The 17,750-nt window shown below is 50.1% G+C and overlaps 2 protein-coding genes across 3 annotated transcripts in view; one reads left to right on the forward strand and one right to left on the reverse strand.

The window, feature by feature from the left end:
• The window catches only part of SYT15 (synaptotagmin 15), a 9,149-nt gene extending 7,218 nt beyond the window's left edge, over positions 1 to 1,931 (reverse strand). For both annotated transcript variants that reach the window (XM_029932074.1, XM_029932073.1), the window contains exons 1-3: positions 1,845 to 1,931; positions 720 to 912; positions 59 to 201 (exon numbers count right to left, since the gene is read on the reverse strand). In XM_029932074.1, the coding sequence (XP_029787934.1) occupies positions 59 to 201; positions 720 to 912; positions 1,845 to 1,851 (343 nt within the window). In that variant the 5' untranslated portion in view covers positions 1,852 to 1,931. The remainder of the gene's footprint in view (positions 1 to 58; positions 202 to 719; positions 913 to 1,844) is intronic.
• Positions 1,666 to 17,750, forward strand: part of GPRIN2 (G protein regulated inducer of neurite outgrowth 2) — a 27,829-nt gene continuing 11,744 nt past the window's right edge. The window contains exon 1 of the mRNA XM_029932076.1: positions 1,666 to 1,728. The gene's annotated coding sequence lies outside the window, so the exon portion shown is untranslated. The remainder of the gene's footprint in view (positions 1,729 to 17,750) is intronic.

Genomic DNA, 17,750 nt, shown 5'->3' on the forward strand with positions numbered 1-17,750 from the left:
CCCCCCCCCCCCCCCCCCCGTCCCCCTACACCAGGCAGGCTCTGGCAGGATCACTCACCAACGTTGCTGCTGGAGGTGTGGGGCAGGAGCTTTGGGTCTGGGCAAGGGGCCCGTGGGACCTGAGCCCACTCTCCATTGTGCAGGGGTACCCAGTCTCGGTCTTGGAGGGAAGGGGGCACCACGAATGGCACACCTGGTGGCCTGTCCCAAGGCAGGGAGATAACATGTTGGTGGCAGGTGGAAGGTGTGGCCTCCTACAGCCCCTAGGGGTTGAGTGCCAAAGGCTGGAGGTGGCAAGAACACCATTTTCTGGGCCCCCACCACTGTCCCCCTGCCCCCACCCCCACCCGAAACCAATACCTCTGCCTGTCCCAGTGGGGCCAGCATGGCCTCTGGACTGACTCTGCCTAGATTCCAATATCTGTTCTGCCACTGACTAGTTGTGTGCCCTGGACCCATCACTTATGTCCTCTGAGCCTATTTCTTTATCTGGAAAATGAGCTTCACCATGCCTGCCTCATGGCTTGTGGTGATAATTCTGGGCTTTCTTTGTGATTGCTCCCAGCACAGTGACCAATCGTAGAGAAGAGGCGCTCCATAAACAGAACTTTCCTTCCCCCTGCCCCTCCCCCACTGCCTGCCCCGCTACTCCAAGGGAAACCCCACAGGGAGGGCCCTAAGTGAGACAAAGGCTTGCTTGGCCTCACACCCTGCCTCACCTGCTTGTCTGGGTCCCGGTGTGCGGTGGCCAGGGCTTGTCCCCTTGTGTGCTGGGCGCAGCTGTGGTCCCCAGCAGCTCCTCATACGTGAACGTGGCACAAAGCCTCTTCCAGAGACAGCAGCTTACCCAGATCAATAGCAGTAGCAGCAGTAGTCCCCCAGCGAGGCCCCCAATTAGCAGGGCCACCTGCTCTGGAGGCAGAGACCACCAGGATTGTGATGCTTGGGGGAGGCCACTCCCCGTCACACCACTGGCCTGCTGGGGGCAAGATTTGGGCAGCAGCCACATCCCCTGAGCTGGACCGAAGGAGTGACACAGAAGCAGGCTTCCCAGTCCCTTGGAAAGCAGCTGGCCCTGAACTTGAGATTCTGGCTGAAATGACCCATTTTCTTGTGCATCTGAGGAGAGATTAAATCTGCTCTTACCAGAACCTTTATCTTCCCTGGGCTCCTGTTCAGGCTTCAGGGGTAAACCCGAGTGTGGGCTTCATGTACTTAAGGAAAGCCCAAGAAGGGGTGATGTGCTGGTTTGCATTCCCAGCCCTATCTTTTTGGGTTCTAGAACCTGCCGAGAGGCCGGGCTCACTTGTGAATTCTGTGACTGTCTCTACAATCCAATCCCTTGTTCAACCCTCTATCCAGGTGAACCCTCTTCGGAGAGTCTGCTGGAAAGGATGGGAGTGTGCGTGAGGAGAAGGGCTGTGGGTGTGAGAAACGGAGACACAAATACCCTTTGCTGCCTGTACCCCTACATTTGTGGGGACCTGGAGGGATCCACAGGCTTTCAGGGGCCACTCAGAGCGCTGGGACGCTGGTTCCCAGGCACCCGCCTCCTTCCACGGACAAAGAAGGGACCGGACCTCCTTCCGGGGCTCTGGGGTCTGGACCGAGGGGAGTGTTGAGAAGGAGAGACCACCCCCCACCCCCAGCCCACTTCCTGCCCCGCAACGGTCCTTGAGTAGCGGGCCTCCCTGTCTGCTTGACCTCACCCCGCGCTAGGAACCACAGGTAGGGTGCGGGCTGCGCTCCAGCGGAGCAAGGGGGAGTGGCGGGGAGGAGGAGGGAAAGCGGCCGAGGGGCCCCGACGCCGCGCTGGGGGCGCGGGTGGGGAGGGGGACACTTACCCGCCATGGCGCTGGTCGGGCCGGCCGCCGGGCTGGGGCGTACGGGTCTCCGCGCCTCCAGCCGCCGCGGGGCAGGCTTTTAAAGAGTCGTCGGCCGGCGCGGTGGGGGCGGTCCCTTGTCGCGCCGGGGTCTTGGCGACGTCGGCAGGGGGCAGGGAGCCCGCCTCCGGAGGCTGCGGCTCCGCCCGGGCCCGGCCCGGGTCCCCACCGAAGGGGGAGCAGCCGGTGAGCGCCCGGATAGTGCAGGACTCGGGGCTGGGCAGCTCGGGCGGGTGGGGTGCGAGGGCGCCCGCTCCGGGAGCGCAGGGCCACGTTTCGCCGCCGCGTCTGAGGGAGGGCTCGGCCCCTGGCCCTTCACTCCCGGCCGCCTGGACGTGCGACAAGCGAGTCTAGGAGTGCGCCTCCACCTTCCGGATCCTCTGCAGGCTGTGGCTGCGCCCCTCTCTCCCCGTGCCGGCAGCCACCCCTGCTCCAGGGGTCTGCCCGGCTCCTAGGGAGGACTCTCGGCTCGCTCGCGGTCCCGGGGCCCCCACGCCGCCTGCCTCGCCGCGGAGGCAAGGGGTGCGGCGCTGAAATGCACAGGTCCGCGGTCGCAGCACACAAAGTAACGAGGCGTTGGAGAGCCCGAGTTCTGCAGCCGGCCCTCCGGGGTTCCTACTCTGGCTCCTCACTCGCCAGCTGTGCCAGCTGGGACAATTTCCTAAAGCGCTCTGGGCTCCCTGTCCTCAATTGAGTTAGTAACAGCAATCCCTCTAGAGTTAAAGTATGTAATGGACACGTTTTAGAACGGAGGTGACTTGGCCTTACGGTGGGGGGTGGCGGTGCACAGAAGTGCCAGCCACTACTATGGTGATTATCTGACTCAGGGTCCCCTGGACACCCATAGCCCATATTCCTGTAGTGATTATTACCAGACCAACGGCCAGTGCCAGTCGGGACTAGTAAAGGAACCCGTATTCCTTGACAGGAGGCTGGTGTAAGGGCCCTCTGGTCCTCTGCCAGCTTCTACCGGGCCTGCACTCCATCAGGGGACGCGCACCCTCTTGGTGCCTGCCTCAGTAGCGTCTCTGCTGGATACTCTGGTGGGAGCATCTGAGACCTTGAGGGGGCATCTGGAGATGGGGACCTTAAGGAATTAGTGTGTGTGTGTTGGCGGTGTGTGTGTGTGTGTGTGTGTGTGTGTGTGTGTGTGTGTGTGTGTGTCTTGTTTTACAGCCTTGAAGGTTTTGACCAAAGAGGAGTCTGGGCCCTCCACTCCAGCCTGGCACTTGTGCCTGTCCTGGTAGGGAGGAGGCTGAGTAGACAAGACAGAGAGCCCACAAGACTGTGAGTGTGCAGCTCCTGCTTGACCCCGGGCCGGAAAGCTGGGTGAACTGGGGTCCCCCTCACCTTCCAGGGTCAAGAGGAAGGGTGACTCTTTTCTTTCCGGGGTCTGGAGAGAAGGTGGATCCCTGCATCCCTGTCCAGTAGGGCATCTCTCTCCACTCCACCCCGGAAGCCTGCTGGGAGCCTGCTGGGAGCCTGGTGGAGGCAGGGCATTTCCTCCACCAGCCTTTCCCTCTTGCAAACCGTATTGGCGGGCGTGTCTGGAGACCTGGGGCTCTGACCTTTGCTTCTGCTGGGCTGATGATATGTCAGGAAGTGGCATCTGTGTCTGCCTCAAAACCTCATCTTTGCCCTCACATCTGAGTTGAATGTCTGTTAGTTTCCTGTTGCTATAACAATTGGCCCCAAATGTAGTGGTTAAAAACACAAATGTAGTCTCTTACAGTCTGAAGTCAGAAGACTGAAATGGGTCTGCAGGGCTGCATTCCTTCTGGAGGCTGGGGGAAAATCCACTTGGCATCATTTCCCAAGTGACTAGAAGCTGCCTATATGTGACTGCTTCCTTTATCTTCAAAGCTAGCAGCAGTATTTTCTAACCTCTCAGAATCCTCGTCATGTTCACATCAACTTCCTGCCCCCTTCTTATAAGGATCTTTGTGATTTTGTGGGGCCCACCCAGATAATCCAGGATAATTGCCCCATCTCAAGATCTTTACCTTATTCACCTGTGCGAAGTCCCTTTTGCCATGCAATGTAACCCATTCCCAGGTTCCAAGAATGAGGACGTGGACATCGTTCGAGCCACAGTGTCCACAGAGCTCTCTGGGAAGGGATGGTTTACATTCTCTCTCCTCCTGCTGCTTAAAGCTCTCAGTGGGCCCCAAGGCTGGGACCAGGCAGCTAGCAAGGCCCATGTATTCCTTCCGTGATAATTTTCCAGCTGCATGAGCCTCCCCTAGCTGCCCCACCTGGCCTGGGTGCCCCCAACAGGGCATGGCACCCATCTACACCCAGCCACCTCCATGGTTGGCCCTGAGCTTGTGTGAGTGGGTGCTTCTGGAAAAGTGAATGCATTGTGGCCAGTCCAGAAGTATCAGGTCCAGAGCTGCTCATCCTCCACCCAGCCCCAGGCTGTGCCTTTCCAAGGCTTCCTGGCTTCTTTTCTGTCTCCCTTCCTCACCACCTACATCCAAGCCTTGGCTTGCTCCTGCCAGCTCTTCTTCCTCTGTCCGTCTCCATCAACACCAGAACCTTCTCCCTGGTCTTCGCCATCTCTAACCTGGAGCACTGCACCCACTTCCGCTCTGCTCTTCAGACTCACCCTGAGACCCTCTCCCCAGCTTGTCTTACAGGCTCCCTTCTCCAGTCTCACCCACCCGGATGCCTCCCCACTCCTGTCCCTCTGTAGTGCTCAGAGTCTGTGACGATTACCTCACCGCACTGTCCCCAGCAGACCAGGACCTCATGAAGGCAGGGAGCCAGGCGTGATTCAGCTCAGTGTCCCAATATCCGCCTCTGGGGTCAGGGCTGTGCTGAATGGTGGATGAAAGGCTTGCACCCTCAGGATGAGCTGCCTTCCGGCTTCTGCCAATGTTACCTGTACATTGCACACATCCTGGACCCACACTTTGGGGCCCACCAGGAGCTCTTGACTTAGAGACCAGCTGGTGGGTCCTGTACTCACGTTGCTAGCTCGGTTTGCAAGAACCTAATGCATGCACCCAGCCCACTGAGTTCTGAGTATGTTCCTCCACCGGAAGATGAGAGCAGGTGTCAGGCGGGAAGCTCACCTTTTTCCCACTCCTTATGTTTTGGGCATCACAGTGCAGGCTCAGTGCACATGACCTATTGAGCCTTCCATTGTGTCAGCCCTGCAGAGTCGGCGCCACTCCTTCAGATGAGGAAACCACAATAAAACATTCCATGGACCACCCAGGAAGTGGTGGAGCCAGACCCAGGTCCTGGACCCCCTCGTTCCTTTTCTCCCACTGGCCAGCTGAGGGGCCCAAGCAAGGCCCCAGGAGACTAGTTCCTGTGGAGGTGACTGTGAACTAGGCTAAAAGCCACAGGCACAGTGGCCAGTATCCCCTGTGGGCCGCTCTGAGCCCAGCTGGCCTGGAGCCTGCTCACATAACAATGGCCTCCAGGTCTAGCTGCAGCCCTGGCCCTGCTTCCTGTTTTCAGATCTTACTCCTCCCTGGGTCTCTGGGAGCTGGGAAATCTGGAAACAGTGGCAGACAGGGCTTCTCTTTGCCATGGCCAAAAGGAAGTCATATTTCAATTGGTAAAAGCATTCCCAAGGAGGGTTGCAGGAAGTCCAAGTGTTTGAAGGCCTGCAAATGCCTCAGGTGATTAATAATTCAGTGCGAGGGATGATTCAAGAGAAAGGCCACTTTCAATTAACCTTAAGAATCAGCCCGTCTGAGGAAGTGTCATCTCTTGTCACCTAGGAACAGAGAGACCAGAGCAGGATAAAGGCCACGCTGAGAAGAGAAGCGTGTGGAAGGCTGTGTTGTTCACAGTTATGTAAATTCCACCCTGGTCAGCCCAGGTCCCTCTCTGTGAGGTGCAGAAGGGTTCTCCCCACATCAGCATCATGGATTTTTCTCTGGTTCCACTATGTTGGCCTTACTTTCCTATTTTTGAGGAGCTTGGAGGAAGTTATTTTTTCCTACCTGGTCAGAAGCCCCCACCTTGTCCCCCACTCCACCACGTTGGCTTCAAATATGTCCCATCCTATGGACATATTCAGAGTCCCAGGATGGAGCCCAGAGCCCATAGCTCACTTTTGCTTCCCGGCAGTTTTCTCTGCTGCCCTGCCTGGTTCTCCCTCCTTCCTGCCCCTGCTTGGCAGCTATTCTCTCTACTGGCAACAATAGCCTGCCTTTTCTCTCTCAGGAACTACTGTCCCCCCTCTTTGCTCACACGGTAGCTGAGGGAAGACCGTCTCTTCCTTTCGCCTGCATCACCAGCTCTTCCTTGTTCTTGGGCCTTGCACGTGACTCAGGCTAGGCCCCACAGTGTGCTTCATTCCCTGGCCACAGTGATAGGTTCTTCTCTGGAATTTTTGTGGAATCAGTGTTTATGGACACTCTGTTTTTCACAGGCCCCATGGAGCTGAGGGAGCTAAGTCTGGGGTGGCTGGGAGCACTTTTGTGAAAGAGGGCGTTGAGACAGAAGCCAGCACAGGAGCACAGAGTAGGGCGGCAGGTTTCACGATGCTGTCTGACTTCTGGTCCCAGCGCGCTGGCAGCCATCTGTCTCCAGATGGTTCATTAAATTAAATTAAAAAAAATTTTTTTCTTAAGCCAATACAAGGTGATTTCTGTCACTCGTAATTAAGAGTCTTAATCATTAACTGAGGCAGACTGTGGATGGGCAAGCAAGGTCTCTGAGACTCATTCCCATCTCAGGCAGAAAGTGAGAGACTCGGAGGTGATGACTTGCCTGAGGCCACTGAGCTAGGAAGTGAGTGGCCAGTCTTGACCTCAGCTGTTCTGTCTCCTCACCACCAGCACTGCCCCTCAGATGATGCAGAAGACAGGGATGGAAGCAAGACTTGTCATTTCTGAACTGTCACCTCTGGTCCTGCAGCTGTCCCAAGAATTGTTGGCTTCTCAGGGGTGGGGTCTTATCAGTCAGGGCTGTTGTGGCCAACAGCAGTTAATTTATTCCTCAGCCCCCAATGCCCACCCCCTCCCTCTCCAGCTTTATTGCTAATCCCAGAACCTGGACTTTGTCAGGGAAGCAATATACTCAGGCCCAGGGATGAATCTGAATGGTCGGGGCCATTCACAGTGCTCTTGGCCCCCTTTGCTGGGTTCTGACTCGATCAGCCTTCTTTCCAGCTACGGGTGGCCCTGTGGCAGTGTTCTAGCCAATGAGACACATGAGGACCTCTCTCAGGGGGCTGTTGGGAAATACTTAAAAAAACGTTTCATTTTGACGTGTCAAGATGTGAAACTGATGTTTTGGCTAAGATACAAAGCAGTTCACTATCAAACTCCAAAGAGGGGTGATAGACAGAGATGCAGGTTTTCAAAGGTGGCTGAGAACCAGCCGCCCAGCTGGCCCAACTGGGGGAAAGACAGGCTGAGCGAGCGGAAGGGAGAAACAGGACTTTGGCAAAGGTTGGGGCTGAGAAGGGGACCCTTACCGTGAGGGACCAGGGGAGTAGACATAGCCCCCTGCGGCCCAGAGAATGTGTACCTGAACGGGACCACTCTGCAAGCTTGGCTTGTGTCCCCTGGAGTCTGGGATTCCTCTGAAGCTTCCTCTCCTACTGCAGTCATGGGTTCAGGGAGACACAAGCACAGAGACTGACCGGGGCCAATTTTCCTGACAATGCAGGGCCAGAGGCCTCCCAGAGGGCCTTGAATGTCACCAGGAAATCTTGCGTGAGAAAAGAGCCTGACTCCGTACGAATGAAAGTAGCTGTAGATGATATTGAAAAAGAAGTCTGGGCCCGAATCATGGAAAGCTTTGTATGACGCGGAACTAATTTTCAACTTAATTCTGTAGATAGAAATAAGCCTAATAAGATTTTCTTGAAATCCATGTAATGTTTATTACATACTTTCTGTGGGCCGAGGCAGATAGGATTAACAAATAAATATAAAAGCAGTTACCACTGCAAATTATAATAGCCTCAGAAAATTGGATGTGGTACTACTAAGGGATGCCGGCCTAAATTTCTGTACAAATATGGCAGGCAAGTCTTTCATAGATCTGGCCACAACCAAACAGAATACCAGGACTTCTTACAGTAGTTGGCAAGCTTTTACAGGTAAGGGGTCAGATAGTGTCTATATTAAGCTTTAAGAGCCACAAGTTATCTTAGTTACTACTCTTGTTATTCTAGCACAAAACAACCATAGTCAATATGTAAATGAGTAGGTGTGGTTTGGGTCAACAAAGTTTTATTAACCAAAACAAAAAAAAAGCCTGACTGAGAAATAGAATCAGACGGTGAGCAGACGGTGCCCAAGGAAGAGAGGGAATTACTATGTCTTAGTAACAGCTGAATCAGACTGTGTCTGAAGCAAGAGCATGACCAGACTTTTCCCCTACGCGAGTCAACATATTCACTTTTGTATTTAAGCCAGTTTGAGTAGGTATCTACCATTCGTAACCAAAAGTCTCAAATGATACAAGAGTGCCATTTGCTTTGAGTTCTCTGTTGCCTAGATTTGTAACTCAGTGCTTACCCTGAACTTATTTTTGGGCATGTACCTCTCTTAGAGGTGTGTATGTGTGCGTTTACAGTTGGACATGGTAGAAAAAATAATAAATATAAATAGATACTGAGCCCCTGACAAAATACCATCCCTTTAAAATAATCTACATCAGGGAGCCTGGGTGGCTCAGTCGGTTAAGTGTCCGACTTCAGATGAGGTCATGATCTCACAGTTCGTGGGTTCGAGCCCTGCGTTGGGCTCTGTGCTGACAGCTCAGAGCCTGGAGCCTGTCTTCGGATTCTGTGTCTCCCTCTCTCTTGGACTCTCTCCTGCTCATATTCTGTCTCTCTCTGTCTCGAAAATAAACATTAAAAAAAGAAATTATGAAGCAATTCTTTACTATCAAATCAGCTGTAAGATGTGACTTGATGTCAGAGGCGTTAAATGTAAAAAAGAAGGTGGGTCTTAGGACTGGTGAACTATAGGATTAACAAGAAGTTTATAGTTAGATGGCTTCTGAAGATTATGGTCTAAGACCCAGGCTCCTCGTGTCCTTCTGCTCTGTCATCTTACCACGTATCCCTTAACGTTGTAAGACAGTTACCACCAAGCTGGTAAGACACCAAACTTGGTGTGTTTTAGCACCAAGTTGAAAGGCAGAAAAGAAGGAACATATGTGCGAATAGTGCTGTTTTCTTCATGTGCTTCTCTCCTTTCATCAGAAAGCTCCAAGCACATTGACTCTTAAACATCATTGGCTAGACCCATACGTAGCCAAGCCGGTTTCAAGGGGGTCAAGCAAGTGGGCATCTGACCTTTTCAGTCTTATAACGGGAGGTAAGTAAGGGAAATGCCTATGTCACAGGATTTTTATTCCCATTTTACAGATGAGGAAACTAGGGCTCAAAGAGCCTTCGTTATATGTCCTCAGTTATCTGTCCAAGGACTCAGAACTGAAAATTGGCTGGCCCTTGAATTGAAGCCTTCACTGAGTGATCCAAAGCCCATGTTCTTTCTATTGCACCGTGAACCATCTGAATGTTAAAGACTGAACATGACTGAAAAAAATTGAAGTTTTGAGAAATTTCAAACACAGGGAGGGTAAAGAGTAAGGAATACGAATACCAGACAACCCTGCTGTCAATGAACCAAAGAGATGTGGGTGTACCATTCGCATGTAACAAGCAGCCCACAGACGGGCAGCTGGGACAAGGCAGCTGCTAGAGATTTCATCAGGATTCCGGGCTCCCCATCCTCTTCCTTCACCTTCCTTATTGTGTGGTTTCTATCCTTATGTTCGCAGCATGGCTGCTGCAGCTCAGAGGCATCATGGCAGCCTTTTCTTTCCCAGTGGCTCCCATTTGCATCTCATTGGTCAGAACAAGGTCACATGGCTATCTCTAGTTACAAGGAAGTCTGGAAAGGTACAGTTAGCTGGGCACACTGTCACCCTGGACAAAACTATGACTCTTTTTTTTATAAGAAACATTTAAAAAAATGTTTTTTATTTATTTTTGAGAGACAGACAAAGACAGTGCTAGAGGGAAGGGTCAGAGAGAGAGGGAGATACAGATTCTGAAGCAGGCTCCAGGCTCTGAGCTAGCTGTCAGCACAGAGCCTGATGCGGGGCTCGAACCCATGAATCGCGAGATCATGACCTGAGCTGAAGCCAACGCTTAACTGATTGAGCCACCCAGGCGCCTCTGTGACTCTTTTGGGAAGGAAGAAGAGAGAGAAATTGGGTAGTGGTTATCATTCGTGCAGTGTGTACCGGGCTTTCCTCTTTTCAAGCAGGTGGTACAAAGTCCCCCTTGGGCTTAGACATGGATGTGTGATTAACTTTGGCCAATGAAATATGAGCAGAAGTGACATGTATCACTCTCTATTGGAAGCTTTTTGAGAGTTGGTGCCCAATTCCCCACCTTCTTTCCATCAAGGTGCTGATTGCAAAAGCAGGTGTCAAGAAGCCTCCAGTGGCTGAGGGTTCCTGAGAGAAACAGAGTTCTCTTACCAATCTATGATGAACACAAAGCAGGAGTGAGAAACAGACCTTGGTTCAGTCAAGCCACTGATATTTTCATGAAGGTTGTTATTTGCAGCATCATCTAACCGATCCTGGCACAAGGAGGCAAAGAACAGCCCTCCATCCGGTCCTCAGGCAATGTTATGATCGGACCAGTGAGGAGCCAAGACCTAGGTCTCATTTGGCACAGTGTCCCAGGTCCCCCAGAATATGCTGTTAGTGGCCCCAGGATAAGAACTGGCAGTCCACAGGTTCCTAGCGATGAGAGAACTGCATATCTGGAGCTGCCATTTGAGCCCACCAACCCAGCCACCCAGCCACCCACCAGCTACCTCTTCAACAGTGTCTCTGTCACTTTGTCAAGCCATAGAAATACATACCATGAAGATTTGCCCTCATGCCTGCTTCCTTCTTACAGTAACGGAAGCCATGTTCCATCAGATGCAGTCTGCCCTGCTCTCTTCGTGTCAAGGGATGGGTGCAGGATACAAATTGGGCCAATCTGATGTTCTCAGTCTGAAACTTGAATCTTGAGTGGAATAATCCAGATGAACTGGAGACTGATTGGAACTTATTAACCCCAATGAGGGCACTTGGAAGAGATCATCCCTCAGGTTCTGCTTTGTAAGTTCTCTGAGCTCCACTTAGTACAGTTCTTTCTGGGCTCTCTGAGAGGACCACACATCTACCAGAGATTCTGGGCCTGCAGCTGGATGAAGCAAGTGATTGAGAATCTAGACCCTGTTTTCTTCTGTTGCAGTAGGTATGAGAGGATTTGGTGGTATGGTATAATTACACTATTTTAAGCAAGAATATTTTCACAGGTATGTTATGAGATGAAAGATATGTGTGGGTGTTGGGTAGCCAAAGGTGCAGATTAAGTGGACAACTGTTGTTTTTGCCTGTCCAGAATCTATTCTTGCTTCTTCTTGTGACAAAACCCTTGTGTTCTCCCCTAATCTCAGACTATGTGGTAGGGTGGGCTGACTTCTTAACTCCAGAGTTCAACTTGGTCTGAAACTGGTCAGTCAGAGAGCATCACATTTCTTGGGCTACAGTGATGGCTTAAGAGCTGGGTAGTGACCCTCATTAGTTTACTGTAACTCAAACCTAGAATTTTGGGGGAACTGTAGCGAGGGATAATAACAATGATAGCTAATACAATAACTTGGCATTGTTCTCAACTCTTTAAATTATTTTCTATAGACTTATAGATGTGAGGATATAATCCAGGAGCTGCTGAGAGCCAGTAATGTATGGGAAGTCTGGCTAAAAGAGATGGTGAGGTGCCAGGTTCTGATGAAATCCCCTACACCTAGATTCAGCCAGACTCATTGCCTTGGACGCTTGACTTACAAGAGCCTAAGCAATGTTCTTTGGGTGGTTCAGCCAATTTGAGTTGGGTTTCTGCTTCTCAAAGTCAAAAGAGTACTGGCAATATATTTCTGTGTAGACCTGCAAGACACATCAGTAGTGGTACCTGCCATGCTCACAGCTCTAAGAGGTGGACATGTTTTAGACCATGTGATCTTTGGGTGGGAGGGGGCTCCTGACCTAGGTGCTGAATCCATCAGCTGGCCAGGACTGTGTTTTCCTTTGGCATTAAAGATGACCTATGTATGTCAGCTTTCTCTTGTTTGAACTGGGAGTTGGGAAAAATGGCAGGAGTGAGGCAGCTGGCAGAAGTGAGAAGGATGATGCATCATAAGTTGCTACCAGGAGCAGCTAGGGCCTTGGGGATTCAAGGTATTCAAGCAGCAAAAATTCTGCTTCAGGAGAGGGTGCTAGTTGGTAGAGAGCAGGGAGCAGAGGAAAGTCAGGAGGAAGATGGTACTCCCAGACTCCAGGAAGAAAGCAGTGGAGCAATGGCTATTTCTGGATCTGTCTTCCTAGTTTCTAAAGACTTCCCAATTATAGTTCAAATACACGTGTATTCTCATAACAAATTTTTTTTCCCAAGCAAACTTCAAGTGGTCTCTGACTTGCCTTATATGACTGAACTCAGGCAGCTGCCTTCCAATGTGCCTCTCTAATACTCCACGGCTTGGCTAACGGCTATCCCTGAGGCCACTTTTGGTAGCAGGGGATGGAAATTTAACCCAAACTAGTTTAAACAAAAACAATAATTATTGGCTTCCTTAGTTGAGAAGTCATGGAATGAGACCAGCCTTAGCCTCAACTGCATTCAAGGCTCAGATGATATACCTGAGACATTGCTTCTCTTCCCATATTTACCGTGTCACCCTCTGGGTTGGCTCCAGCATCAGGTTTTGTGTGAGATGGTGGCTTCAGTCCCCATATGTCCTTAGGGAAAAGAGTGAGTTTCTTCAGAGAAATGAAGAATGAGAAATTCTTCATTGCATGTCGTTGGCTCTAAGTGGGACACATGCTTATCCTGAACAATCTCTGGAGTCAGAGTAACGTGATGCAGCGATTGGCTTGGGTCTAGTCATATCCTCCTCCTCTGAGACACACCCAAAGCACATGGGCGTAGAGGAGAGGGTGAGTAATTTTTAGAATATAAGTTGAACTGTTGGAAGAGGCACTTCAAATAAGGTTGGCTTAAGCAAGACGGAAGTTTCTTTCTCTCTCACCTGTCTGCAGGTAAGCAGCCTGGGACTCCAGATTTCTTCCTATCTTGTCTATTCAGTATTAGCAGGTATGGTGTATTTGTGTGGTTTGAGATATTGCATAATCTCTACCACCCAGCCAGCGGAAACAGAGAAAAGAGGAGGGATCACCCTCCCACTTCTGGTTAAAGACATCACCTCTCCCCACTTCAGTTCTACTGGTCAGTTAGTTGGCCAAACATAGCTTCCAGGAAATGCACCCCCCCCCATTTCTATGTTGCCAGATAAAGGGCAGGGATTCTTTAAACATATAAGGAGATCATGACCGCTAGGGGGCAGTTAGCAGTCTGTATACCAGTCTATTCCTTGAGCCGTCCAAATGTCAGTGTGTCCCGTTCTTCAAAGTTTGGAATGCTCTCTCCTGAGTGCATCCAGGGCAGGCACGCAGCTCTTAGACTAGCATCTGGGCATGGACAGTGCTGTGCCAGGTCTGGGTATGGTTCTTCACAGTGCAGTGCCATGGAAACTCATATACAAATGGTCCTAGCATACCCAATATACAGCAGGTAAGAGTAGGGTAACACAGTAGGAACCCCTATTCAGATGAAGGAAAAATGGGAGCCCAATGAAGCCACTCATTGGCTGCCATCATCAAATCCTGCGGGGCAGAAATTGTGAAGGGAGTGGAGCAAATTCCTTGGATGACAGCCCTTTATCTGTGACTGTCCCTCTGGGCCCTGGGGGTTCCCTCTTTGTCTGTTACCGTCTGTGGCCGAATCCAAAGCTGGCATTGGAGATGTACAACTCTTGGGGCTATACAGTTATGCAGCCCACTTCCTGTTGGTATGGTTTTGGTGGCTGTTTTTTTTTTAAGTTTTAATTTTAATTCCACTTAATTAACATAGTGTTATATTCAGGGGTACAATATAGTAATTCAACAGATCTATACCTCACCCTATGGAGCTGGTTGTTTTACGGAGTCAACAATGAAGGCTTTGTACTGGCCAGGCTCATGCTTTCTTTGGTAATACACATCCCTCAAAATCTCAGTTGGCTTTTCTGCCTATTTGCTCCCAGCTAGTCTCATGAGCACGTATTTAATATTTAAGCCTAAAAGCTCTTGTCTTTCATTTAGCAGCCTGTCTGCCGTACCTGACCACCTCTCTTCTGAACTTGACATCAGCAAAGACATTAAGCTTAGATTGGAAGGCAACATCCTTGGTCTGGTCTCCGCCATTGAGCTGGCTGTCAGTGTCAGGCTGAGAACTCTTCATTGAAAGTGCTCGACAAAGACTAGTGTCCAAAGTCTTGTCTCCTGCTAATACCACTTCTTCAAAAACATCTATATCTGCTTCGGTTTGGGGTATAGAAGTGGTTGGAGTTTTCAACTCTAGAAAACTTTTTGACTTAGTTTGTGGCCATAGCAAGAGAGCTCCTCCTAGCCCCCTTGTATCCCTTCCCATCTCTGCCTGCATGCTGTCTAGCTCTAGTCAAATTCTTCTGGCTCACATAGGGCTTTGCTGAGAGTGGCAAGAAGCAGGCAGCAGACACTAGTATTGCAAAATATTTCACTATTTTCATACAGCTGCAGACAACTTTCCAGGGTATGGGAGGAATCAGTTTATCAACTGCTTCAGCATGTTACAGAAAGGGTTTCCAGCCTTCCAACCAATGCTATCTATGTGATATAACATTTTAAATTTTGTTATCTGTGGTACCTCTCTTCCAGGTACAAAATTCTGTCTCCATTAGTATATAGGCTTTCCTTCAGTAAGAGAGCCCTCACCCCCCAATGGTAGCTTAAATACACTACTGGCTAATTTCTCTTTCATGCAAAGTTCAATCATAAATAGTCAAGGGCTGATAGACACCTATCTAGTGTTGAAATTTAGGCCCCCTCTATCCTGTTTTAGGGATGTCCCTGGGGTCTTGCCCTCCTCTGAATGGTACATACTGGCTTAACCCCAGTTAACTTGACCGCTGAGAACAGAAGTCCTGGCCACCTACAGTGTATCCTCCTGGCCACCAGCATCCAGAATACTGTGGCCTTTTTGACCCTATTTTTATCTCTTGAAACTGTAAGTCCAAATTAAAACTTACTTTTCCTTGATGATTCTTTCTGGAGGACATTATTGCCCATCACAAACCTTGCAGGGGACCCAGTATTGCCTGGCAATATTGACTTCATGCCAACCAAGGGAGAGAGAAGAACAAGGCACGTTCTTTCTGAGGGGCACAACCCTGAAACTACATGCATCGCTCCTGCTAACATCTCACTGGAGAGCCCAATCACACAGCATGCCTCATGGCTCGGTGTCTGGGAAATGTGCTCTCTGCTCTGGGCAGACATGTTCTCCGCTAGAACAGTTCTATGCCTATAGAAAGGGAGAATAGATATTGGGGGACTACAGTCTCCATAGTGGGGGGGGGTTCCCTTACATGAAGTGGGGCTATGGATTGTGGGGACCTAAAAAGTAACAGATGTCTACAACAGGGCCTCCCCTCTATGTGCGCCAGCCCCCTCTGTCTCCTTTTTTCCACTCTGATCTAATTGTCCTCGTGCCTATCACTGCTGTCCCTGAATGCCCCAGCACACAGTCTCTGAGGTCAAGGCACCCATACAGCCTGCATTCCTAGCTCATAGCATAAACCTGGCCCTTGCTAGGGACTCAGTAAAATGTTTGTGGATGAAACTGAGGTGGTAATAGGTAATAGGTATATCTTGGAAAACCAGTTCCTCCCTCCTTTCCTTCCTTCCTCCTCCCTCTCTCCCTCCTTTCCTTCCCTCCTTCCCTTTCTTTCAGCATCTATTATATGACAGGTCCTGGGAAGTCGGTGTCTTTTGTCAGACAAAAAGACACAGCCTTTTCACTCATGGATCTCATGGGTACAGGAGTCTTCATACTCTAGGGATTTTCTTATCTGAAAAACAGACACTGTTGAATTTAGTCAAAGCTCCCTTCCTTAGGCCTTGATGACACACTGACACATTTGAGCTCCCAGTGGCTCCTTTTTTGAGACTCCTAGAGAGGCTGCTGCTCGTGGCCATCTGTGCTTTGGGACAGCTCAGTGTCACTTTCCCTGTAGTCTGGCAACAGCATCTTGCCTGTCTGCCACTCTCTGTGACCCTGGAGGGGCTGCCTGTCATAGGAGAGTGCCCTCACTGTCCTGGGAAGAGCACACAACACAGGCTGGCCAATCAGAAATCTCTTTCCCTCTGGCCCGGGTTTGTTAGGCGGGATTAGTAAGATTTGGTTTGTGGATCCAGAGATGTGAGGATATAGATTTGGGGCTGCCGGCTCCCTTGTTTCACAAGAGGAGAGAGTCTATGTAGAAATGAATCTAACCCAGAGTGGGGCACCTGGATGGTGCTGTTGGTTGATGTCTGACTCTCATTTTGGCTCTTGTGGTTTGTGGGTTCGAGCTCTGCATCAGGCTCTGTGCTGGCAGTACGTAGCCTGCTTGGGATTCTCTCTTTGCCCCTACCCCGCTTACGCTTTCTCTCTCAAAATAAACAAACTTAAAAAAATTGAAAAAAAAAAAAAAGGAATGAATCTAAGCCAGAGGGAATCAGAGGGAAGGAGCAAGTGAAGGAGGGCCGTGCCCACATCATTTACGTTTTTGGCTTTAGCAACTGCCTGAAGCTAGATTCAAAAAATTCTCTTATTTTTCTAGATTACAGTATTCGCCCTCTTATCCAGTGTTCAGGTCTATAAATGATTGGCTCATAGGCAAGTCAGTTAACTTCAAGACACCTGGGAAGCAATCTGATTCAGAAATTTTCTAGATTACATAGTTTTCTCCTGTTCTTTTTCAAGTTGCCGTTCCCACACTCGACTGACAGCAGTTTTTGTGACTCACTTTCCAAAGCGTTTAACCTAGTTTTCATAGGAACAGAACTATTCTTCTATGCATAGCCCATCCGTTCATGTGCTATTTAATTGAGTTAGATTTAATTATTTATGTAATTGCATAATGACGATATTTACGGTCGGAGTAAGCAACTTGGGTCCAAACTTGGCTGACTTGGTAAGCCAGCGTCTTTACCGCTGACAGCAGAAGGCCCAGCCGGCTCAGCGGTATCCTCCTGGTCACCAGCTTCCAAAATGCTGTCATCTCCGACTCCCTTTTTCTCCACTGTGAGTTTTAATTAGAATTTGTTTTTCTTTGATGATTCTTTCCGGGGGTTATTAGTGCTGGTCATGAATCTTCCTTGGCCCCAATACTGCCTGGCGATGCTCTACTGCATTTCTTTAGCCAACAGAGGCTCTTTCCCTCTCTGCAATGACCGCCTCTGCTCTTCTCACCCCCTCCAAGCTTTCCATCTTCCCCTTTCTGTCTCAGCACAAGAGCTGGCCTTTTATTTCACAGAGAAAACAGAAATCATCCAACATAGACTTCCAAACCTAGTGACCTACTTAGGTACTATTCCTGTTATGTCTGCTTGCTTTCTGGTTACATGGAGAAGCTGTTTCTACTCCTGTTTCACATGTCCTGGATCCCAGCCCACAGAGACCTTACCCGAGCAGTGGTTCCCACTTGTTCCAGTTTGTCATCTGCTCCCTCTCTATGGCTCCTTTACCACCACCACCCCCATTGTCAAGTGTGCTCAATTTGTTACAATGTGCACTGGATCTGTCTGGCCACCTGGACTCCATTCCTCCTTCTGGGGAAAATATCCTGTTAGCCTGTAGGTACTCCTAGAGATACACTCTGACAGGTATTCCTCTACTGTTCAAGGACAGAAGGGATGTGGCCAGAGCTCACCCAAAAGAGCTCCTGCTTCCCTGAGACTTTGAATCTTGAGCTG

This window comes from Suricata suricatta, chromosome 2 (genome assembly GCF_006229205.1).
Source record: "Suricata suricatta isolate VVHF042 chromosome 2, meerkat_22Aug2017_6uvM2_HiC, whole genome shotgun sequence".
Classification (NCBI taxonomy): Eukaryota; Metazoa; Chordata; class Mammalia; order Carnivora; family Herpestidae; genus Suricata; species Suricata suricatta.